Source organism: Rhynchophorus ferrugineus, unplaced genomic scaffold (genome assembly GCF_030347505.1).
Source record: "Rhynchophorus ferrugineus isolate W39M unplaced genomic scaffold, kcgeb_rfMv2 rfM1, whole genome shotgun sequence".
Classification (NCBI taxonomy): domain Eukaryota; kingdom Metazoa; phylum Arthropoda; class Insecta; order Coleoptera; family Curculionidae; genus Rhynchophorus; species Rhynchophorus ferrugineus.
The window spans coordinates 3,081,617-3,108,582 of NW_027472580.1; the positions used below are offsets into that span (position 1 = coordinate 3,081,617).

At 32.3% G+C, this 26,966-nt stretch overlaps 2 protein-coding genes across 2 annotated transcripts; one reads left to right on the top strand and one right to left on the bottom strand.

The window, feature by feature from the left end:
* Positions 1-10,886: 10,886 nt before the first annotated feature.
* On the top strand, positions 10,887-14,846 carry LOC143194767 (uncharacterized). The gene is made up of 4 exons (XM_076401452.1): positions 10,887-11,091; positions 11,376-11,646; positions 11,704-11,871; positions 11,974-14,846. The coding sequence occupies exons 1-4, from the start codon at positions 11,035-11,037 to the stop codon at positions 13,908-13,910; spliced, it is 2,433 nt and encodes an 810-aa protein (XP_076257567.1). The 5' UTR covers positions 10,887-11,034; the 3' UTR covers positions 13,911-14,846.
* Positions 14,847-17,102: 2,256 nt separating this feature from the next.
* LOC143199180 (uncharacterized) lies at positions 17,103-26,934 on the bottom strand. Its single transcript, XM_076409007.1, has 7 exons — positions 26,814-26,934; positions 26,194-26,304; positions 25,264-25,374; positions 24,644-24,754; positions 24,024-24,134; positions 23,714-23,824; positions 17,103-17,173 (listed from the first exon to the last, which is right to left on the bottom strand). The coding sequence occupies exons 1-7, from the start codon at positions 26,932-26,934 to the stop codon at positions 17,103-17,105; spliced, it is 747 nt and encodes a 248-aa protein (XP_076265122.1).
* Between the last annotated feature and the right edge of the window lie 32 nt (positions 26,935-26,966).

Sequence of the window (26,966 nt, forward strand, 5' to 3'; positions counted from 1 at the left end):
CATGGGATATAATGTGTGTTACATTGCACAGTATGTGTTAATTTAAAGTAATATATGAAATATTAAAAACAATATTTCCAACATATCATAGTATTTTGAGATATTATCATTGTCATTTTTATTCCCAACATATTTAGTTACATTAGTGAAATTTCGCTTACATTCCTGTTAATTTCAACTAAATGTGTTACCTATTTTTATATGTTGAGTATTTATTAAATCAAATGTCACGTCTTCGAGGACTATTCACTAAATATAACTACTGAATAACACTTGACGGGTAATGAAAATTAAGAGACCAGAAACCAGCAGCACAATAAACGTCTTTGAGCTAATAGGTTGAGACGTTAGGCACGTCACGTTCAAATATGACACCGATATAGACTATTCGTCACAAGTACAAACCTTCATTGGCAATATGGAAGAAATGCAAACATTTTCATGCATTTAAAAACAAAGGTGATTCTTTGAAGTATTTAAAGAAAAGTCTCACTTCCATTGTTAAATATGCCACCACAGTCATTGAGAACACTATTAGCTGAAGCCACATTTCAATCGAAATTGTTTTTGCGTAAATTCAGTAAACTAAGTTCTTGCTACTAAATGATTAGCAATAAAAACAGTGCATAAAAGGTATGGTCCTAATATTGAATCAACATCTAAACGCAACGCCAAGTGTACCATAAAGTTGATTATCTCTATCTAATGTTAAATTTCAGATGTATATTATGGATGACGAGGAGCAGAAACTAACACAGACTGTCTATGCGACCACATCCAGTAGGTGGAGGATATAGAAACTGTGGTTGGTGTTGATGTAACATTTTTACAAAATCACAAATTATTGGTCCAGTTATTCATCTCCGGGTATATGTGATGTCCACACGACAACCACATTATTATCATTAAACTAGAGAAAGTACAATGTAGCGAGCACGTATGAGGATACAATGTACCAACTGTTAATAAAGTTGTTAAAACGACTTTCAGGGTTGGAAGAGGAATTATTATAGCTGGTCAAAACGGACCTAACAAGGCGTACATGATCCAAGATAATAATTGTTCTTACGATGCTTTACAATCTCTGTTGATATTTAGAAAAAGAGAGGTTGGAGATCATTTAAACATTAAACAATGAAATTCAGCGACAGGTACAACATGTACATTATTTTATTTTTATTGTTTTTTGTATAAGTAATTTATTTATATCTTTGTACATCCTGGTCGAGTGCCACAGGCGGTTGGTTGGCCTAAAGAGATCTATGGAACAACTTCTCCAGTTGAAGAACCTTGAGCGGCTGACGAATTATCTGGCAACCATTGAAATGCTCAAATATAAATAATTAAAGCTGGTAACAGTTTACAGTAATTTATTTGTACCGTTACTTGTTAACTTATGCATTTTAAACTGTCCATATTTTACGCTTTATGTTTTATCCTCTTACTTGTTTTTAAATTATGTATTTGTGTTTACATTTATTAGTATTCCTGCATTTTATTTATGAACAAAGTTTGTTTATATTAGTATTCTATCTTGTCCCTTACCCTATTTATACTGTATCCTGTAACATTATATTGTACTAGGTCCTAAATAGCCTATTAATCTGACACAGCCGTTAATAAATAATAAATAAACATATTGACTGATGGTTCGTGCCAATCAATATAATAATTATAAAATTAATATATTGTTGATATCTGTGTAAAAATTAGAAGCGAGTGGTTATGATACATTAAGTTTAGACAAGCGAAGCTTCATTTCGAAGACTAGATACATATACCTGATGCTAACATCAGTAACGTAGATGGAGCAACTGATATCGGCAACATATGTGCCTCACATATTCTTCCATCATCATATCCTGGTAAGTCACATGCAAGAATATATTCAAGATGCCATGACTTTTGTGCGTGCATACAATCGACTAAATCTATTCATCCCATTTACGTGCAATCCAAACTAAGATGAAGTAAAATTTTGTTATTGTCAAGTCAAACATCAATGTATTCCCATAATATCGCTACATGTATCTTCAAACAAAAATTTTAAATCACCTGAAAAAATAAAATATGAATGTATATCATCCCCTAAATTGAACAAGCTTTGAAAATAAATTATTGCCTTCTTCAAATCTCTTATATCAAAAACAAATACACATAATGATAAAACTAACAGAATTATTTTAAGTATCTATTTATAAAAAACCACAATTCCTTCCCATCCAACCCGTCATTATATCATTACCATTGAAACAAAGCTTTAAACAAACATAAAACAAACCGACGATGACAGGCTAAAAAGAAACAAAGGTAAAACCAATTATAGAAAGGGTCATTAGTAAGTATCGATTTTGAATAAGGCCAGTGAAATTATACTTATCAGTCCATCAGGTCCAATGCCTTTAAGATGCTTTCGGGCGCTTTGTAACTTCCAGTAGCTAAAAGGTCGGTGGGTTGATGGGATTTCGACGAAGTGCGAAGGTCCATCCGTGTTTGCGGCTCAACGGATTAGGATTTTAATCCTATGTTTTGATTTTTAATAAGTTAAAGTCAGTCGGGACAATATGCTATGCCATTCTTGTTCTGTAAAGTTTACCGTCAGGAAAGTATTGTTATTATTCAGATTAAATGTTAAAGAAATCGGGATTGACAACAGCATTGACTGGTTACCCAGGTGAGCAAAGAAATTTCGCACGACTTATTTAACTTCAAATAAAGGAAAAGAGTTAAGGCTATTAGGTTATGTATTTGACAAGTTTTTAGCCCATCCAATATGGACAAAATAAAATTGTAAATTACCTGATGTTGGAAATACCTTACTTCAAGGAAAAAATAATAGACAGACCCCCTAAAATAATAGACAGATATAGAATGTAGAATGGAATAACACATTATATTTATTATATACAGCTGAAGCTCATTAATATGACCTAATTCACACCATGTTAGTCGACATTATCCAAATGATTATATTAGCGAACGTGATAAAAGTGATTTAATTAATAAACGTTTTATTAAAAGAAACGTTTAATACATATACATATACTTATAACAAACTAAACAAGCATTTCGACAGCTATTATTAATTTTAGTTAGAAAAAAAATATTTAAAATTTTGGTCTGCCTTGTATCTTTCCCCACAATTTACGAAGAAGTACTTACAACACAATAAAAAGCTTGGTTAATAGCTTACGCATCAGTTACCACAATCCTAACTTCAACAAACGTCCTAATCATCCTCACTATTCATATCTTCGTTTTATTATATTTAGTGTGTTTGTCTTCGTCCCATAAAATAATATCAGGTGAAGTACAAGCAATGTCGGGATTCACCATTTTCAATAAGTTAACAACATCCAAGTATCTACTGACAAAGATATCCGTATTCGAGCGGAATTTTTTCATAATTACATTTAAGGGAACATCGACATTATACATCATCTTCATCATTATACATAAAAAGGGATTGTTCCAACATTTTTGAATAGTTTATTGATTAAGAACATATCAGATGTTATGTAAGTGTCAGTGTTGGCTGTTTCAATGCATCAGATAAGTTTTGAGGATGCTAAAAATGTTCAGTAATATAGTTTAGTCAGTCCTGCAATATTCTCGTTTATTGGTTGGACTAATGAGTTACGTTGACAGATAAATAATAAACGTTGACCTATTCACGCTCCTTAGTGGCTGAAGAATGACTATATAAGGTTCTGTTCTATCAGAAAATATTTTACCCCCAAATTGGACATATTTTTTATTTTATATTTTATATTATATTATTATTATTATATTTTTATTTTTATATTTTTATATTTATATTTTTACCTCATACATCTAAAGCAGTGTTACAGAATATATTAATTATCGATCGTCGCATTGCCAAGAACAGTATCCATCATCGAACGTAGATATTTTTGATGTAACAGCGCTTCCCCGTGGTCCTGTAGTACGACTTCTGTTCTGTACGTATTATTTACAACGTTTTTTTATTTTTTCTGTAGTATATCTGTAAATTTGTAATTTTAAAGTATTCTGCATAAGATTTTTATGAATTGTAAAATAAAATAACTTAAAGACTGGACATTTATCTATGATGACCAATTGATCCTTCCTTAGTCTCCATAATAGTAATGTTCATTTAACAATAGGCATGATGACAGTAACAAAAAATCACAATAATATTGACATAAAAACTTAGGATAGAAATATTATAAAAAACATTTATTTTTACATTATAAATGTGGTAAGGTATTAGTATAAACAAGAACACAAGACATAACAATCCACTATAATAGTCAAACACCTATCACTGTCCCCAAAAATTTAAATTATATAGACTTACTATAAGATCCTACTAGGCTATTTTAGGAAAAGGTGTATATATTACAATACCAAATTATTTTACAGATATTTAAATAGTTAAAATGTCGGCTTGGTGCGTAGTGGTTAAGGCGAGAGGACGGTCCTCCTACTGTTACGATAGTCACGGGTACTTTATGTTTGTGATTGTAATTGTAAATGTCTTTATGGGCAACATCTTTACAGATCCAGTCCAAATAAAACATCGCTGTTCAAAAGGAAATTTTAAAATATATTAAAAAATGCTTAAAAAAATTAGAATGAGGTTATCACCACAACTGCCAAGAGTTCATGAACAATTATTTTCCTCCAAAAATATAAAAATATAATATATAAAATACATAAAATTTAAAATTTCGCAGCACTTTGCTTTCTTGTTCTCAGGTCTCAAAAGAATGCTCGCTGGAAAGAAATTTTCGTCGAATTAAGAGGTGATCGCCGAAACTGAGGCCTAGTTTGAAGCAAAGAACAAATCGCACTAAAAAAAAGGTATCGAAAAGTTGGAGGGTCGCTATAATCAGTGTATCCTTGAAGGGAATTATGTTGAATAAATAAAACTAATGTTGCCAAAAAAATGTGTTTTACTATGGTAGGCCGGGGACTTTTCAATTGATCTGTTACCTACAAAAATGTGTGGTGCAATATGGAATGAAATATATTTAATTCATTCAAAATTAATTCACAATTCCACATTTTTAACAAAATCCGTATGATTGAACCACTGTGTGAACTATAATAGAATCACCCTATATATGTGGAGAGTTTCGCATACCACCTGCTCATAGTCTCAAAAATTCTTCTTTGATTTTCATATCCCATTTCTCAAGTCCATTTATCTAATACGGTCGTAACCGCGAAATTTATAGCCTTCCAGCAAAACACGTATTAAATCGGTAGAGAGTGCATTCTTCCCATCTCTAGCATAGCTTCGATTTTCGTATAAATCAATTGAAACAATTCACAATCCTCTACGGAATAAATCATCGATATGTGAGTAATCTTTAAATTTTCTGGACGATTATTTCTTGCATTCACCGGTACGTTGTACTAGGCCGTAAGTTTAATGTTCTAACGATGATCTACAAAATCAAATTTGATTATATTAATATTTCTCTGTGACAAGAATCGTTTTTAGATTTTAACTAGCGACCCGCCTCGGCTTCGCACGGGTGCAATGCTGATACTAAATTAAATACACTACAGAAAAAATATGAACGTTGTATATAAAAACATAGCGGCCCGCTCCGACTTTGCACGGGCATAAAATATATATGCCTATGTCACTCAATGAAAACATGATTAAAATCGATCCAGTATTTTTGGTTCATTCATTACTGCCCTTGGCCTGCACGCATTAAATTTGGAGTAAAACAATTCCTCTTCCCCTATACTTACTATGAAGATTTCCTGCTATCTTTGGAATATCTAAATTCATACAATTTTTATTACATTACACATTTTTAAACGCAAATTTTAAATTTGTAATATCTCCGAAAATATTTGTTTAATTTACATGCTGTAAGGAACCATATTGATCTATATTAATTGCACACTGTATTTAAGGTACTTAATTCGATAAGGATTAATGCCGTATTGCTTAAAATAGCTTCGTAAATAAGCCATTTTCTCACGTAAAAAGTAAACAATAAAAATGGTTAATGTGGGTTATCCCTAAAAGATAAACATATACCATCGCGGACTTTTTTGTAGACCTTTTTATGGTGTACAATACTGTAGTACATTAATTTGATCTAACTCGTAGGGTTAGGCAGCGTTTTTGCTAATTGCTAAATAAGCCTAAAAAAATAGGTTAATTTACGACATCACGTTAGAAACCTCTAAAATTAGCAATGTTGCCTTAGTATATTATGCATGTATTATACATATAAACCTTCCTCTTGAATCACTCTATCTATTGAAAAAAACCGCATCAAAATCCGTTGCGTAGTTTTAAAGATTTAAGCGCACATAGGGATATAGGGACAGAAAAGGCGACTTTGTTTTATACTATGTAGTGATTTCACTCATTATTTGTACTTTTCATAACTGATTTTAAGAAAATAAAACAATAAAATAATTAAAGAAAATTTCCATATATAGTTATAACATTATATATAGGAGAATAAATATATCGATGTTTATTCTTAAATATATCAATATATTTTTAACACTCAGGAAAATTATTGATATCTAAAAAATATATATCGCAGAATCAAAAAATCGATGTTTTTAATAATATTAACTTTTAAAATTAAGTGCGAAACAATGCTCAACCGCTAGATAGAGTCTTTTTCATTAACACTTGTCCAGACTGATGCCGAAGAAACCAGAAAATTAAAATGTATGATTGGATCACTAGCAATCCAACATGATTCTTTTAACATGGTATCGGCATGTTGGCAAAAATATCTGGAAATTGTTATATAGAAGGTCACGTGCAAATTTAGGAGACTTTATGGTACAACTCTCTACAAATGCGTGTGGAATACTGCAACAAAGGTAAAATATGCTTACATTTATATGATCGCTAGTGCCCTGAAAATAGTATCAAAGGTATGATGTGTAAACATAGTTTGCCTATTTGAAAGAATTTTTGAGGGCCTCTCACAGGGAGTCACAACGACCACAAAAACCAAATACACGCATAATGTGGCACATTTTGTTAACCAAGTAACTTTCTGAACAAATGTGAACCACACCAAAAGTTAACCAATTTCTATGTAAATAATAAGGTAATATAATAAAAAAATTAATAGATAGGCTATTTCATAATTTATTATATATTCAGGAGATTGTTAATTATCAAACTGAGAGTAGGACACTTCTTTATATTAACTTATAAAGTAGTTTTAAATATTTTTTTAATTTGAAGTTTTATTTATTGTGAAAAAATTAGTACATGTTTTTATAGCTGCTACTCTTCCATTTTTCAGATAATTTACATTTATATTTTGTAGTATACTCATAAAAAGTGAAGCCCTGCTCAAATAGGTCACGGCTCATATACCGGAACAAGTTGTAATCAGAAGAAGCAAGGTCTGTAGAATACGGCGGATGTGGTAGCACCTCCCATTTTAATGTTTCCAAGTATGTTTTCATCGTTTTTGCAACATGTATTTCAACTGAATATCGCGCTGTGTTCTGCTCAAACTTTGACTCTTGATAATTCAACAAACTTGATGATTTTGTGCCTTATTTTTGTGCCTTCAAATATTTGATTCAAAGATTTGATTGGCTGTCCAGAAAGGTTTTTTTTTCAGTGTCAAACTTTTGATAGACCGAAACCTTCCAAAATGGAATAGAGAAATGTAAATAATATTGTGTACTATTGTTAATGCTTCGGCGGATCCATCCTGCCACAGCTTCTTATTTTTTAAATACTATTTACCGGAAAGTCATTACCAGTTTTTGGTAATTTTGGTGCTAACAGATGTCGCTAGGCTTAAGTATGCTATGTTATGATTCGACACATATGTCATTTTATTCTACTGACATCAAGCTCGAGACTTCGTAAGTAAGTAACTTCGTCATACAACTATACCACTTTGAAAATATCAAGTTTCGTTCCTGAATTTGTGTAAAAAAACCGCTGAAGGCCATCGTTTGCTGGTAAAAACTTGCAGTGAGCGTGCTCTAACTTTAAAACATGTGAGACGTGATTTCAAAGTTTCAAAAATGCTGATTTCGATGTGCAACACAAAGAACGTTCTCGTAGACCGAAAAAATTGAAATAAAAGATACGAAATCGCAAGAGTTATTCGATGAAAACCCAACTCAAAACTAAAAAACAAGAGGCAGAAGCATTAATTGTTGCCCAAAAATTGATTAGCGGCCAATTACGAGCAGTTGCCACATCAAATGAATGACAAACAAATAGAAAATTGAAAAATCGTCTGTGAAATGCTGCTTCAAAGGTATGATCAGAAGTTATTTCTGCATCGACTAGTAAAATGTCATGAAATGTCGATTTATTTTGAAGACCTTAACCGCAAAAAATCATGGTTATCACCTGGCGAAGCCGGCCGGTTAACTCCAAGACCAAATAGTTTGGGTCGCAAGACAGTGCTCTGTGTTTGGTGGGACCAGAGTGGCGTAGTATAGTACAAACTATTGAAACCTGGTGAAATAGTTAATAGTCATCGCTAACGATGGCAAAGGAACCATGCTTTAATCTAAAAACCTCAAGAATAAACCCAAGACTTGGTAAAGTGATTCTACGGCATCATAACACGCCGTCGCATAAAGCAAAACTGTACAAGGAGGCGTTGAAAGTACTTCGATGAGACAAATTATCGAATCCGCCGTACTCTCCCGACTTTGTCCCAGCCGACTATCAACTTTTCGCATCAATGGTACACGCGCTTCCAGAGCAGTACTTCGCCCAATTTCGAAGTATTTAGAAAATTGCTCGATGAATGATTTTGATTAAAGAACAAACAGTTTTTTTTGGGATGGCATCCGTAGATGGCGTCCTGAAAGATAGGCAGGATTTACAGAATCATATGGCTAATACTTTAGATAAAAACGTTTTTTTTTCATACCTTGGTCGAAAGTACGTACTTTCGTCCCTAATAACAGGGAAAAAAGCTAAACATTTACTCCCTGTGAGAAGTATACCCGCGCCCTTTATAACGGCGGGAGGAAAGAAAGCCTTATGCGTATTCATACTCGTAATTAGGGACTATTTATTCTGTCGCTACAACAAATTGTTTGCCGCTGTCATTAACGTTGCTTTCTCTAACCGTAAAAGTAATCATCAGTGTTGTTTTGAATGTTGTTACAAACGTACTTTTGACCGGCCATGAAAAAAAATCGTATACACCACACAGGCCAAAAGTTGAAATAAATCTCAGTCCTGCTCGTCATGATTCCCGAGCCGAAGCCGAGCAGGGCCAAAAATTCAACTTTCGGCCCTTGTGGTGTAATATGCTAATTTTCCATTTTCATCAAAATTATGTGGTGTTTTCCTCAAAAGCCTGTAATTACCAGGTACGCCTGGTAAAATTAATTTAACAAAATATGTGTATTTTCCTTACTACACAAATCAAAACTTACATACCACTGAGACGAAATCGTCACCTGCTTGCGTTGTCCACACGAAACCGAAGTGGTATTTTATAAAGCGATATTCGAGCACCCGCATATAAAATGAAGTCCTCTCGTCCCTACGAGAGTGAGAGAGATTTTATCGCCCGATGTAATTCTCACCGACCTGCCAACAGCTCGGCTTATTTGTCAAAGTTTATTTAAATGCGCGCGAGATTCCATATTATTCAGGAATTTTATTGGCCCACGCTGGCGATTCGTTTCGTTACGTTCTGAAATTGATTTATTGGTGGATCCAAGATATGCGGGGGAAGGAGAACGGCCGAAGAGGACGAAGGCGAATACTATTTCCAACCGCCTCGAAATAGGGACCATAAATTTGCCAGTTACGACCGCATTAGATAAATAGACGCCGTAGAACTGGGATATGGAAATCAAAACTGAATTTCTGTACGTGCTCCGTGCTACAGGTGATACGATAGCCGGCCGAGTTACCGAACGTGATAAATTATAAAGTGTTTGTTTGAAACCAACTCGGATACTTTAATATCCTTAATCCTTATTTTGTTTTTCTTTGTATATATATATATACATATATATATATATATATATATATATATATATATATATATATATATATATATATATATATATATATATATGTAAAAAAATAAAGGGAAAAAATTATTACTGCAATTTATAAATTCATTTTAAACGAAGTAGAATTACTTTTATATTTGAATGTTCTGTGGATCTGTAAAAAGGTATGGAATAATCTTATATATAAAAATGAATCGCAAAATATGTTCCTAAGCGCATAACTCAACAACGCCTGGACCAATTTGGCCAAATCTTTTTTTAAAATGTTCGTTGAAGTTCAGGGATGGTTTTTACGGCGAGAAAAATTAGAATTATTGCTGGAAAAACCCTAAAAATAGCCCTTTTTGTTTGAATTTGTTTCGTGTATCAGTTGACAATTCATCTGTCATCTGTCAAAAGTCATCTGTAACAGACAACTTTTTTTTTTTAAATTTGATATGACTTGAACTCAAATCCTTTTAATCCGTACGAATTGTTTTATTTATTTAAAATTTTTTATTTGTTTAAAATTTAATTCAAATTTTAAATAAATAAAACAATTTGTACGGCTTAAAAGGATTTGAGTTCAAGTCATATCAAATTTAAAAAAAAAAGTTGTCTGTTACAGATGACTTTTGACAGATGACAGATGAATTGTCAAGTGATACACGAAACAAATTCGTATATCGTGTTTTGTGCAGAGTGTTTAGTTAGTTAGTGTTTGTTTAGTTCGTGATTAGTGAAAAAATAATTTCGCGACATTCAACTAATAATCGCGCAAGTTTGAATCGAGCTGCTTTCAGTTACGATGTGTCAATTGACTACAGTAACTACCAATGTGTTGTTATTGGTTCTATGAACTTGGTTTGCTCACACTGTAAGGCATTAAAATACAAAAACGAAGCCAATGGATTGTGTTGCGCAAATGGTAAAGTGAAATTGATACAATTGGATCCACCACCAGAACCATTGTACTCATTGGTTTCAGGAATAGGAACAGATTCTATACACTTTTTGACACATATTCAACAATATAACAATTGCTTTCAAATGACTTCATTTGGGGCAACAAATGCAGTTCGGGAAAATTTTATGCCAACTTTCAAGGTATGTATTATAGCAGTTACTCATAATTATTTTAGCGAACAAAATTTTCTGTCACCAAAGTTAAGATGTGTTACTAATCTTCAATTTCTTAATCATTACGAAATATATCACTTAGTCATCATATTATATGGTGATTCAGTTTCAGTGACACTTTTATTATATTTTATATTTGATAGATATTAGTTAAAACTAAATATATACTTTTTAAGATCAAATATTATTTAAGTTTGATCATTGACAATCCATTAATTTATACCACACCATAATATTTTTTTTATTTACAGATACAAGGGCAAATATATCACAGAGCAGGTTCACTGTTACCAGTGTCAGATAGCGACAACAAATTCCTGCAAATTTATTTTATGGGCAATTCACCACAAGAAATTGATCTGCGTTGTGCACATAACAATTTAGTAAAAAGGTCTATTGTAGAACAATTACAAACTTTATTTCATCAACACAATCAATTGATTATATTGTTTAAAACTGCCCTGGATCTGATGCCATCCGATAATCACAAAATTGTAATCAGAGCTGATAAAACACCTGCAGGTCAACATACAAGACGTTTTAATGCACCAACTATTGATGAAGTTGCTATCGTTGTAGTTGGAGAAAACTTGGAATCCCGTGATATTGTTTTACATCGTCGGAATTTTCAATTACAACCTATAAAGGAAACACACCGCTCATATGATGCACTGCAATATCCCATTATATTTTGGCAAGGTGAAGATGGCTACGATTTATCAATAAAAATGATAAATCCCATTACAGGTAACTAAAATATTAGTTTAGCTATGGCGATAATATCTCAGTCACTATATTATGTATTTTAATTTTATATTTGAATGTTATTAAAACAAAATCTGTTTACAGGTTCTGAAACCAACAAAAAAGTCAGTTCAATGAACTATTATTCATACCGCCTAATGATTCGGGAAAATGCAGATAATCACATATTGAAATGTCGGCGATTATATCACAAATATGTTGATGACATGTATGTTAAAATTGAAACGGAGAGATTAACATTCATCAGGTTGAATCAAACCAAACTCCGATCTGAAGAGTATATTCACCTTCGAGATGCGATTAATACTGATGGAAATGCACAGAATGTCGGTCGGATGACTATTCTTCCAGCAACATACATCGGAAGCCCTCGGCATATGCACGAATATGCTCAAGATGCCATGTCGTATGTTCGTCATTATGGTACAGCAGATTTGTTCATCACATTTACATGCAATCCGCAATGGATAGAAATTAAGCAGGAGTTATTACCTGGGAAATCATCCATTGATCGTCATGATATTACAGCCAGAGTCTTTAGACAAAAGTTGAAATCTTTAATGAATTTCATCGTAAAACATAATGTGTTTGGTGAGACACGCTGCTGGATGTATTCTGTGGAGTGGCAGAAACGAGGATTGCCACATGCACACATTTTGATTTGGTTGGTTGAAAAGATAAGGCCAAATGAAGTTGATGCAGTGATATCAGCTGAAATCCCTAATGTACAAGTAGATCCTGGATTGCATGAGGTAGTTATCAAAAACATGATACATGGTCCCTGTGGAACTTTTAATCAAAATTCACCGTGTATGATGGATGGTAAATGTTCAAAACGATATCCACGGACATTAATATCGGAAACAATTACTGGTAATGACGGTTATTCATTGTATCGTCGCAGATCGACAGCAGACAATGGAAAATCAACAATTGTTAAATTAAATCAACAAGATATTGAAATAGATAATCGTTGGATTGTTCCATATTCACCCATTTTATCAAAGACATTCAAAGCACACATCAACGTTGAATCTTGCCATTCAGTGAAATCGATTAAATACATTTGCAAATATGTAACCAAAGGGGGTGATATGGCTGTGATTGGAATTGGTGCAGGGAATTCTAATGATGAAGTTACCCAATACCAAATGGGCCGCTATGTCAGTAGTAATGAAGCAGTTTGGCGAATATTTTCTTTTCCTATTCATGAGAGACACCCTTCTGTTGTTCACTTAGCTGTGCATTTAGAAAATGGACAAAGAGTGTATTTTACAGCACAGAACGCAGTACAAAGAGCTGCTCAGCCACCATCTACTACATTAACCAGTTTTTTTGAGACATGCCAAAACGATGATTTCGCACAAACATTGCTATATTCTGAAATGCCAAAATATTATACCTGGAATCAATCCTCAAGGAGATTTATACGACGGAAACAAGGAAAACCAGTTCCAGGATATACAGATGTATATTCCACCGATGCGATTGGCCGGATTTATTCAGTACATCCAAGCAATGATGAATGTTTTTATTTACGACTGCTATTAGTCAATGTACGTGGCCCAACATCATTCCAACAGTTACGAACTGTTGATGGTGAATTGTGTGGATCCTACAGAGAAGCCTGTCAACGTTTGCAATTGCTTGAAAATGACGCTCATTGGGATCAAACTCTCAATGATGCTGTAATATCATCACACACTCATCAAATACGAACATTGTTTTCTATAATCATATCTACATGCTTCCCATCAAACCCAATTGATTTGTGGATGAAGTACAAAGATTATATGTGTGATGATATTTTGTATCAAATACGGAATAGAATGGGAAATCCAAATATACAAATCAGTGAAGAAATTTACAATGAAGCATTGATTTCAATTGAGGACATGTGCTTGATAATGTCAAACAAACTATTAATTCAATTAGGCCTGACCGCGCCCAATCGTCCAATGCATGACGCTTTTAACCAAGAGTTGCATCGAGAAATCGACTGTATGATCTCAACGCTTTGAAAGAATAAATTCAAACAAATCTTCCACTGTTAAATGAACAACAGAAGTATGTATTTGAAACTCTTATGAAAGTAACAAATGATGAAACTGGAGGGATTTATTTCTTAGATGCACCTGGTGGTACAGGAAAAACTTTTTTTATTTCATTAATATTAGCAACAATTCGCTCACAAAATAAAATTGCACTTGCACTCGCTTCGTCGGGAATCGCAGCAACTTTGCTTGAAGGTGGTCGAACAGCCCATTCAGCACTAAAATTGCCATTAAATATGCAAAGCAATGAAACTCCAACCTGCAACGTTTCGAAGAACTCTGCAATGGCAAAGGTTTTGCAGCAATGTAAATTGATTGTTTGGGATGAATGCACGATGGCACATAAAAAATCTTTGGAGGCTTTAGACAGAACCTTAAAAGATCTACGTAGCAATAATAACCGATTTGGTGGTGCAATGATTTTATTAGCAGGAGATTTTCGTCAAACATTGCCAGTGATTCCACGATCAACGCCAGCTGATGAACTCAATGCATGTCTAAAGTCCTCCAATTTGTGGAAACATGTTAAAGTACTTCATTTAAGCAAGAATATGCGTGTCGAGTTGCAAAATGACCAATCTGGAAACATATTCTCTAAACAACTCATTGACATTGGTAATGGCAAATTTCCTATAGACATGTTGACGGCTTGCTTTTGCTATGACTATAAACAAGTCCCAGGGGCAATCATTAAGTGTTTGTGGTATTAATCTAGAAAACCCATGTTTCTCACATGGTCAATTGTATGTTGCCTGTTCCCGTGTTGGAAAACCATCAGATTTGTTTATCTATGCGCCAGGTAATCAAACAAAAAACATCGTATACCACAAAGCAATATAATGATAATAATAATAATAATTATGATTCACATGATTAACAATAAAGCGATTACTTACTTTTCAATCCTTATATATGTTTTATTTAATTATTTTTTATTCACAACGCCCTATCACCAGGGTGATGGTTCTGTTCAGGAGAATTTTTTAAAATACGTAGGCACAAAAACTGCCACATTACAAATCTTTTTGACAGGACGAAGTCTGTCGGGTCAGCTAGTACCCTATAAATGTTTTATCGTATTTTAATATCTCAATTGCTATTTTGAAATAATATACTATAGTAAATATAGACAACACAATAGAACTTTAAAAAAAACCTAAAAACTAAAGAAGTACAATAACCATAAATACTAAATAAAAATTAAACTTATACCCAATCATAGAAAAAAACTAATTCATGTCACAATTAAAAATGTACAATGATCGTACAATAACTACTAGAGCTTTTTTAAATAAAGTAAATGCTTTATTTATTATTGAACCCACATATTTTTTAACAAAAGTCGAGGGAGTAATCGAAATATTACGTATTATTGTCATAAAAACAGTCAAAAGTATATATATATTACATGAAATCTATATAAGCCTCAGTTCGGCATATTTTTGTCAAGGTCGCGGCTAGGACGACAGAGGCAGAACGTAAAAAATCAGTCAAATGAAACTATTAGAATCAAAATAGTAACTAAAAGTACACGACTGAAACAGTCGATAGTAAATAGTAACAAAATCAGTCGGACTGAAAATAGCGACTGAATACAGTTGACTAAAACAGTCACTGGTAAAAGGTAGATATAACAGTCGATAATTTCCAACACTAATATATATATATATATATATATATATATATATATATATATATATATATATATATATATATATATATATAGATAGATAGATAGATAGATAAGATAACGACATATTACGACGACTAATTAAAATTCACCTTTTAATAAGAAAAAGTGTTGTAATTGTGTTTATCAAGTAAATAAAAATTTGGAAAAATTGGGAAATATTTTTAAATTTAAAAAATTTTTATTGCAAATCTGAAAAAAAACACGTAAGTGAGTGTAAAATATCATATTTATATAGAGAGTATATTGAAATATCTTTACATCAAGTTCATCTAGCATTAATCTGATATTATTTACAAAAAGTCTAGAAACTATATTTGTGTATCATTCGTCTATCTCAAAGCAAAATATTCATTTTGTAGATCATTGTACTTTTCACCTGAAAGTCTCCAATACATCATTCTTTTTACAACACAATAACTTATTTGCCTATACTCCTTTATAAAAATATATTATTTTTTTCCTTGTTTGTTTTGCTCCTCCGCCTTCAGATTTGTAGCCATTAGATCACTAGAGTGTTATTGATCAATAATATTCAGGTCAACTCTTATTAGTAAATTTAATCCTTTAAAGTATCGTCATTACTCTTCTTGCAATATGCAAAATCGAAATGCGACGTAATTTCAGTCAAATAGTAGAAAATCGGAAAAATCCCAAAAAAGAAACAAAGAAAAACAAAAGTTTTTCATTCAAAAATTAATTTCTAAGAATTATATCGTGGAACCTAAATGGGCTAACACAAGCGAGTTTAAGTATTAGAACCGTTTCTGAAAACAAATCACATTGATGCAACTCAAGATACGTGATCTGAGATCCTTTTTTCTAAAAAAACACACATTAAAATAGCTGGAATGGAACAGCTCTAATTATAAAACAAACTATACATATAAAAATAAAATAAATATCAACAAGATGAGATCAAACAAGTAGAAATACAAGTTAAAATATTTAGCAATGAAAAGAACTTCTTGAAAGAATCTTGGTATTCACTATTAATAACACTACCGTATTATTAACACTGGGACGCGTTTAGACATATGATGAAGGAATAAATAAGTGTAAACCTAAGACTCAAAATTATAGACGATTTTGAGCCGTAAACTCTAAATATGATGAACGAATTCGATCTGCTACAAAATAAGCCACCAAGAGAGAAATCCGAATATGAGGTAAATAACCCCTTTGAAATTAGGGAAATGTTAAAAGAAAGACGAAAATCTAGATCGAGTATGGAATAGATCCAGAAGTAATGTAGACAAAACTACTAATTAGTAATCAAATAAACGAAAAGATTAAAGAATATAAACAGAGTTGCTTCTAAAAATAGGTGACCTTACCACCTATTAAAAATGATGGAAATGAATGGGCTCAACCCAAGGATGAAAAAGCTGAATTATTCGCAGGACATTGAACTAACGTATTCCAACTAAATGATATATAGAATCTACAATAGATACAAATCCTGTTTATCAACTCGATGTAACTGTAAATCTAATTTCTCCAATGGAACTTGCCGCAAAAATCGACAACGACCTCAATCCTAAAAAGGATCCTGGATTTGATTATATTTCACCAGGGTTATTGCAACAGTTGCCACGAAAAGCAATCGTCATCTTAATCGGCACTTATATTTAACTAGCGACCCGCCCCGGCTTCGCACGGGTGCAATGCTGATACTAAATTAAATACACTACAGAAAAAATATGAACGTTGTATATAAAAACATAGCGGCCCGCTCCGACTTTGCACTGGCCTAAAATATATATGCCTATGTCACTCAATGAAAATATGATTAAAATCGATCCAGTATTTTTGGTTAATTCATTACTGCCCTTGGCCTGCACGCATTAAATTTGGAGTAAAACAATTCCTCTTCCCCTATACTTACTATGAAGATTTCCTGCTATCTTTGGAATATCTAAATTCATACAATTTTTATTACATTACACATTTTTAAACGCAAATTTTAAATTTGTAATATCTCCGAAAATATTTGTTTAATTTACATGCTGTAAGGAACCATATTGATCTATATTAATTGCACACTGTATTTAAGGTACTTAATTCGATAAGGATTAATGCCGTATTGCTTAAAATAGCTTCGTAAATAAGCCATTTTCTCACGTAAAAAGTAAGCAATAAAAATGGTTAATGTGGGTTATCCCTAAAAGATAAACATATACCATCACGGACTTTTTTGTAGATCTTTTTATGGTGTACAATACTGTAGTGCATTAATTTGATCTAACTCGTAGGGTTAGGCAGCGTTTTTGCTAATTGCTAAATAAGCCTAAAAAAATAGGTTAATTTACGACATCACGTTAGAAACCTCTAAAATTAGCAATGTTGCCTTAGTATATTATGCATGTATTATACATATAAACCTTCCTCTTGAATCACTCTATCTATTGAAAAAAACCGCATCAAAATCCGTTGCGTAGTTTTAAAGATTTAAGCGCACATAAGGATATAGGGACAGAAAAGGCGACTTTGTTTTATACTAGGTAGTGATACGTATTTGTTAAAAAATTTTTGAAGGTTCTGAAGTAATTTAAACCTGAGAAACCAAGTCAAAATTAGTAAAACGACAATTACTCGATCTCTACATCCCATACGTTCTCCTATTATCTGGCGAAGTGCTGAAAAATTGCCTACACAACCGCAATTCGATCAAAATCCTGACGGCTCTTGTCTACTTGTTTCTTCGCGAGTGCATTGAAATATAATTTGGCCATTTTCATGAACACAGTTAATTTAAATATAGCAAAAATCTCCAAGTCAAATGCTCTTTAACTTGATTAGTTTATCAACAGTATAAAGTATATTTAGCTTCTAACGTTAAGAACTGAGTAAAAATGTTATAAAATAAAATATGTTTGAACCAAATGGAAATAAAATTACTCTTAATGATTTTTGACTGTTACAAACTCGCCCATATTAAAAACCAACCCTCAGTAAAACTTTACATAATAATACATCAATTGAAAAGTCCCCGGCCTACCATTGTAAAACACATTTTTTTGGCAAAATTAGTTTTTTATTCAACATAATTCCCTTCAAGGGTGATATACTGATTATAGCGACCCTCAAACTTTTCTATACTATTTTTGTAGTACATTTGTGTTGAACATTGCTTCAAAATAAGCCCCAGTTTCGGCGATCACCTCTTCATTCGATGAAAATTTCTTCACAGCGAGCATTCTTGGTGAAGCAGCCCATTCTTTTTCTACAAATACTGCCGTTTTTCGGCGGTTTCGTCATTCAAACGGTCCAATAAAGCTACGTAATAGTCGCTGTTAATTGTCCTTCCTTTTTCAAGGTAGTCAATGAAAATTATTCCATGCGTATCCCAAAATACAGATGTCATAACCTTTCCGTGTTCTGTCTACTCGGATGACTGTCGATTGGACTTCGGAGTGAAATGATCGGGACATGTTTCATCCATTGTCACATACCGACGCAAAAACTCGGGTATATTACGCTTGATCATCTTCAAACACTGCTCCGAATCATCAACTCGTCGTTGTTTTTGGTCGAGACTGGGCTCGCGCGGCACAAAGCTTTCTCATATCCAAATATTCATGAATGATATGATGTACACGTTCAGTTGATATCTTTAGAGTCTGCTATTTCATTCAATTTCAATTTACGATCATTCCAAATGATTTTGTGGATTTTTTTAATGTTTTCCACTGCGTACCCCGTCTTCGGTTCTCATTTCACCACGTCTCAACTTAGCATACCAATCCTTGATGGTTGATTTTCCTGGGGCAGTATCCGGAAACTGTCATCAAGCCAAGTTTTTTCTTCAACTGTATCTTTCCGTTCAAAGAATCAATATTTTATCAACACGCGAAATTCCTTTTTATCCATTTTTTTCACAATAACAAAAGTTGCTTCCCTCAAAATGCTATAGTTCACAAACTAATGATCTGACAGCTGTCAAATTTATACACGCATCTTTTGAGGGTTAGGGCTAACTAAAAAATATATGGATTTAATTATAATAGCGCCATCTATGTGTCAGGCGGGGACTTTTGAATTGACCTGTTATTTAATGTAAGTTAATATAATTTTTAATAAATATTTCCACCAAAATATCTTTAGCTCCGTGTAAAGAAACAGAAATCGGAAGGAATTAGATATGACAAATAAGCTCTAGATTGAATTAATTCATAATCTATTTACCTGATTTTATTGATAATTTTTAAGGTCACATTTTGCAAGTGCCTTATTATGATGGATAGAAACTTGATAGAAAAGTGAAGAATCTATGTCAATAAAGCTCAGCACAGTTATGGTAATAGTTACAAAGTGGAGACAATGAACATGAACTAAGGTTACTAAATCATAGCAACGTGGAGGCAATAGAGCTACTAGACAGCACGCAAGATATCAGAAGATTGAAGCGAATCAAACCACACGAACTTGTTTAATGTATAGGTGTATTCTTAACTTTAGCTTTAGTTGATTAGTTTTATTTTAATTGGGATAATATATACTGATGTATTAATGTGGTTTTCGCCTTGCCTGTCTATTAATGCAACTACAGTAATACAGTAGCACTAAGTTCATTTGTAAATTACAATTGTACTAAGCATAATGTAAGATGTAATTAAAAAACAAATAAGTTAACACAAAGAATGACAACATTTTTTGGACAACTAATAACCATTTTGATGAAACCAAAATATTACAAAAAATATATTCAATTTTTCTGTTTTTACTTACTGATTGATTGATCAACTGATTTGAGCTAATTCTTAATTGCCTTCTTATTTTCATTTTTAAACAATAGTGTATAATTTTAATTAGACAACCTTAAAGCACATTTTAAAAACAGAGAACGAAAAAAAAAAGAGCAAAAACAACGATCACTCTCTCAACCCAATAAAGTTATATGTTTAGTACACTTTCGAACCTGGTAACATTTTTGTATTGTTTGAATGTCTACATTGACCAAGTTTGGTGGTAGTTATAATGAGAGAACTAAATATGCTCCAGGTTTTTAATGCATTCAAATTGTTATATTCTAAGAGAATATGGCATACTGAATATGGAGGGTATCAGTGAATTGTGCATTAATTAATTCGTTGATAAGATTGAAGCCAATGTTTTAGGACCAGATTCAGATGTTAGAGAGGAAATATTATAGGGAATCAGATGCAGTTTTGGCTTCACGGGAAGTGTAGTAGGCCAAGATGTTAATTGCAAATAATTATATGCACTATGGGACATGGCAAATCAAAGATGGAATTCACTGCTATATTGAAGACGATGGAACTGAGTTTAGAACACTGAGTAACACCGTTCTTGAGAAGGTGAGGGGGAAAGTTAAATATTTAATCACTAAAGAAGATATTTTATTCAGTAACATATTATATTTAAATAAATAATAAAGATATGTACACAAATATATATCCCACTCAACAAAAAGTGATTGAAGCAACTTATAACAGGTACCGTCTGTTGCCCAAGTATTGTGGGAAATAATCAAGTTGTAAACGCTGAAAATGTATTTTGAGAGACATTTGAGCACCAATCATGCGATTTTGCAACACATTGTTAATTGCGTGCTTGAAATCCGGTGATTTCTGGTTACCGAGAATGTTTCAAAGTGCTGGAATGATGCTCTTGCTGCTGATTCATCTTGCGTTAAATATTTTGTAAAGTTCACATCACCCATTAGTTATCGAAATTCCATAACAAAACCATTTTCATTAGGCGCCGGTGATGAAGATGAAGTTCTTAAAACATTTTTTGATTTTGTATCTGGACAAATTAGGAATGAATTGCAGTTTCTACGTTAACTTAAGTTCGACACTGACGATACGTGCGGTTATTCATACTGTGCTATTTTTTACATTTATACCGACGACATTCATAGCGGAAAAGTAGAATGGTATTTACTATTAATGTGGTTTTCGCCTTGCCTTTCTATTAATGCAACTACGATAATACAGTAGCAATAAGTTCATTTGTAAATTACGATTGTACTAAGCATAATGTAATTAAAAAACAAATAAGTTAATACAAAGAATGACAAAAATTTGTGGACAACTAATTAAAAATAAAGGTAACCACTTTCACTCAGTTTTTCTGTTTTTACTTACTGATTGATTGATCAACTGATTTGAGCTAATTCTTAATTGCCTTCTTATTTTCATTTTTAAACAATAGTGTATAATTTTAATTAGACAACCTTAAAGCACATTTTAAAAACAGAGAACGAAAAAAAAAGAGCAAAAACAACGATCACTCTCTCAACCCAATAAAGTTATATGTTTAGTACACTTTCGAACCTGGTAACATTTTTGTATTGTTTGAATGTCTACATTGACCGGAGAGAATTGACATTCGAACGGTGTAATCGGCAGTTTTCGCCGCCTATACGAAACCGAATCGAAGATATAGCTATTCGTGTATTTTATAAAGCGATATTCGAGCACCCGCATATAAAATGAAGTCCTCTCGTCCCGACGAGAGATTTTATCGCTCGATGTAATTCTCACCCGACTGCCAACAGCTCGGCTTATTTGTCAAAATTTATTTTAATGCGCGCGAGATTCCAGATTAGTCGGGAATTTTATTGAGACGCGTTAGCGATTCGTTTGGTTGCGTTTTCGAATTGATTTATTTGAGGATCCGAGTTGTGCGGAGGAAGTAATACGCGACAACGGCGAAGAGCTTTTTACAACTGGCTCAAACAATACGCCTGATGGTAGCAACAGAGAATAACTATTGCTATGAAGACATTACAAAGAAAAAACCTCTCAAATTATATTAAATATATTTTTGTAAAAATATACACAACATGTTAGATTTCACTAGTCATAAGCAATGTGTGAAGTTACACACCGATTTTTTTGAAAATGCCGATTTTTGTATCTCAAATGTGCATTCGCATTACTTTTCTTGTTTTATCAAAAGAAAAAAGCGACTAAAATCATTTGCTTACTAGTAGAGATTTATGGTTAGCATGCTCAAACTATAAGAACAAGTAAAACGTGTCTTCGGTTTTTCTTTATATTTTGGTCTTCTTCGTGTTGTACCGCCTGGTTGCTGTCTGTTTGTTTATCTGTTTCAAAGGAATCTGACTTCAAACTTTTCAATATTTTTGCTTTGAAAAGAATATTATATTTTTACTTACTTCTAACTATTATTGAATATTCCAACATAGACTGGACAAATTTTGCTGCACATTTGATCAAAATGTCTCCCCAAAATGGACCAATAATTCTGTCTCCACAGGTAGATGTAGCTGAAAACATTACGAATTAAACAGACCTACGTAAACGAATATGTTGACTAGTGAATATCAATAATAATCTTACAAAGACGGAGCTTTATCTAAATCTTGGAAAAAGCACATACTTGCAATAGTTTTTCTATTTCAAAAGAATCTGCCTTGAAACTTTTCAATATTTTTCCTTTGAAAAGAATATTATACTTTTACTTACTTCTAACTATTATTGAATATTCTAACATAGACTGAACAAATTTTGTTGCACATGTGATCAAAATGTCTCCCCAAAAAGGACCAATAATTCTATCTCCACAGGTAGATGTAGCTGAAAACATTGCGAATTAAACAGACCTACGTAAACGAATATGTTGACTAGTGAATATCAATAATAATCTTACAGAAACGGAGCTTTATCTAAATCTTGGAAAAAGCACATACTTGCAATAGTTTTTCTGTTTCAAAAGAATCTGACTTCAAACTTTTCAATATTTTTGCTTTGAAAAGAATATTATATTTTTACTTACTTCTAACTATTATTGAATATTCCAACATAGACTGGACAAATTTTGCTGCACATTTGATCAAAATGTCTCCCCAAAAAGGACCAATAATTCTATCTCCACAGGTAGATGTTGCTGAAAACAGTGCGAATTAAACAGACCTACGTAAACGAATATGTTGACTAGTAAATATCAATAATAATCTTACAAAGACGGAGCTTTATCTAAATCTTGGAAAAAGCACATACTTGCAATAGTTTTTCTGTTTCAAAAGAATCTGACTTCAAACTTTTCAATATTTTTGCTTTGAAAAGAATATTATATTTTTACTTACTTCTAACTATTATTGAATATTCCAACATAGACTGGACAAATTTTGCTGCAAATTTGATCAAAATGTCTCCCCAAAATGGACCAATAATTCTGTCTCCACAGGTAGATGTAGCTGAAAACATTACGAATTAAACAGACCTACGTAAACGAATATGTTGACTAGTGAATATCAATAATAATCTTACAGAAACGGAGCTTTATCTAAATCTTGGAAAAAGCACATACTTGCAATAGTTTTTCTGTTTCAAAAGAATCTGACTTCAAACTTTTCAATATTTTTGCTTTGAAAAGAATATTATATTTTTACTTACTTCTAACTATTATTGAATATTCCAACATAGACTGGACAAATTTTGCTGCACATTTGATCAAAATGTCTCCCCAAAAAGGACCAATAATTCTATCTCCACAGGTAGATGTAGCTGAAAACATTGCGAATTAAACAGACCTACGTAAACGAATATGTTGACTAGTGAATATCAATAATAATCTTACAGAAACGGAGCTTTATCTAAATCTTGGAAAAAGCACATACTTGCAATAGTTTTTCTGTTTCAAAAGAATCTGACTTCAAACTTTTCAATATTTTTCCTTTGAAAAGAATATTATACTTTTACTTACTTCTAACTATTATTGAATATTCTAACATAGACTGAACAAATTTTGTTGCACATGTGATCAAAATGTCTCCCCAAAAAGGACCAATAATTCTATCTCCACAGGTAGATGTAGCTGAAAACATTGCGAATTAAACAGACCTACGTAAACGAATATGTTGACTAGTGAATATCAATAATAATCTTACAGAAACGGAGCTTTATCTAAATCTTGGAAAAAGCACATACTTGCAATAGTTTTTCTGTTTCAAAAGAATCTGTCTTCAAACTTTTCAATATTTTTGCTTTGAAAAGAATATTATATTTTTACTTACTTCTAACTATTATTGAATATTCCAACATAGACTGGACAAATTTTGCTGCACATTTGATCAAAATGTCTCCCCAAAAAGGACCAATAATTCTATCTCCACAGGTAGATGTAGCTGAAAACAGTGCGAATTAAACAGACCTACGTAAACGAATATGTTGACTAGTGAATATCAATAATAATCTTACAAAGACGGAGCTTTATCTAAATCTTGGAAAAAGCACATACTTGCAATAGTTTTTCTGTTTCAAAAGAATCTGACTTCAAACTTTTCAATATTTTTGCTTTGAAAAGAATATTATATTTTTACTTACTTCTAACTATTATTGAATATTCCAACATAGACTGGACAAATTTTGCTGCAAATTTGATCAAAATGTCTCCCCAAAATGGACCAATAATTCTGTCTCCACAGGTAGATGTAGCTGAAAACATTACGAATTAAACAGACCTACGTAAACGAATATGTTGACTAGTGAATATCAATAATAATCTTACAAAGACGGAGCTTTATCTAAATCTTGGAAAAAGCACATACTTGCAATAGTTTTTCTGTTTCAAAAGAATCTGACTTCAAACTTTTCAATATTTTTGCTTTGAAAAGAATATTATATTTTTACTTACTTCTAACTATTATTGAATATTCCAACATAGACTGGACAAATTTTGCTACACATTTGATCAAAATGTCTCCCCAAAAAGGACCAATAATTCTATCTCCACAGGTAGATGTAGCTGAAAACAGTGCGAATTAAACAGACCTACGTAAACGAATATGTTGACTAGTGAATATCAATAATAATCTTACAAAGACGGAGCTTTATCTAAATCTTGGAAAAAGCACATACTTGCAATAGTTTTTCTGTTTCAAAAGAATCTGACTTCAAACTTTTCAATATTTTTGCTTTGAAAAGAATATTATATTTTTACTTACTTCTAACTATTATTGAATATTCCAACATAGACTGGACAAATTTTGCTGCAAATTTGATCAAAATGTCTCCCCAAAATGGACCAATAATTCTATCTCCACAGGTAGATGTAGCTGAAAACATTACGAATTAAACAGACCTACGTAAACGAATATGTTGACTAGTGAATATCAATACTAATCTTACAAAGACGGAGCTTTATCTAAATCTTGGAAAAAGCACATACTTGCAATAGTTTTTCTGTTTCAAAAGAATCTGACTTCAAACTTTTCAATATTTTTGCTTTGAAAAGAATATTATATTTTTACTTACTTCTAACTATTATTGAATATTCCAACATAGACTGGACAAATTTTGCTGCAAATTTGATCAAAATGTCTCCCCAAAATGGACCAATAATTCTATCTCCACATGTAGATGTAACTGAAAATATTGCGAATTAAACAGACCTACGTAAACGAATATGTTGACTAGTGAATATCAATAATAATCTTACAAAGGCGGAGCTTTATCTATATCTTGGAAAAAGCACATACTTGCAATAGTTTTTCTGTTTCAAAAGAATCTGACTTCAAACTTTTCAATATTTTTGCTTTGAAAAGAATATTATATTTTTACTTACTTCTAACTATTATTGAATATTCCAACATAGACTGAACAAATTTTGCTGCGCATTTGATCAAAATGTCTCCCCAAAAAGGATCAATAATTCTATCTCCACAGGTAGATGTAGCTGAAAACATTGCGAATTAAACAGACCTACGTAAACGAATATGTTGACTAGTGAATATCAATAATAATCTCACAAAGGCAGAGCATTATCTAAATCTTGGAAAAAGCACATACTTGCAATAGTTTTTCTGTTTCAAAATAATCTGATTTCAAACTTTTCAATATTTTTGCTTTAAAAAGAATATTATATTTTTACTTACTTCTAACTATTATTGAATATTCCAACATAGACTGGACAAATTTTGCTGCAAATTTGATCAAAATGTCTCCCCAAAATGGACCAATAATTCTATCTCCACAGGTAGATGTAACTGAAAATATTGCGAATTAAACAGACCTACGTAAACGAATATGTTGACTAGTTAATATCAATAATAATCTTACAAAGACCGAGCTTTATCTAAATCTTGGAAAAAGCACATACTTGCAATAGTTTTTCTGTTTCAAAAGAACCTGCCTTCAAACTTTTCAATATTTTTGCCTTGAAAAGAATATTATATTTTTACTTACTTCTAACTATTATTGAATATTCTAACATAGACTGAACAAATTTTGTTGCACATTTGATCAAAATGTCTCCCCAAAAAGGACTAATAATTCTATCTCCACAGGCAGATGTAGCTGAGAACATTGCGAATTAAACAGATCTATGCAAGCGAATAT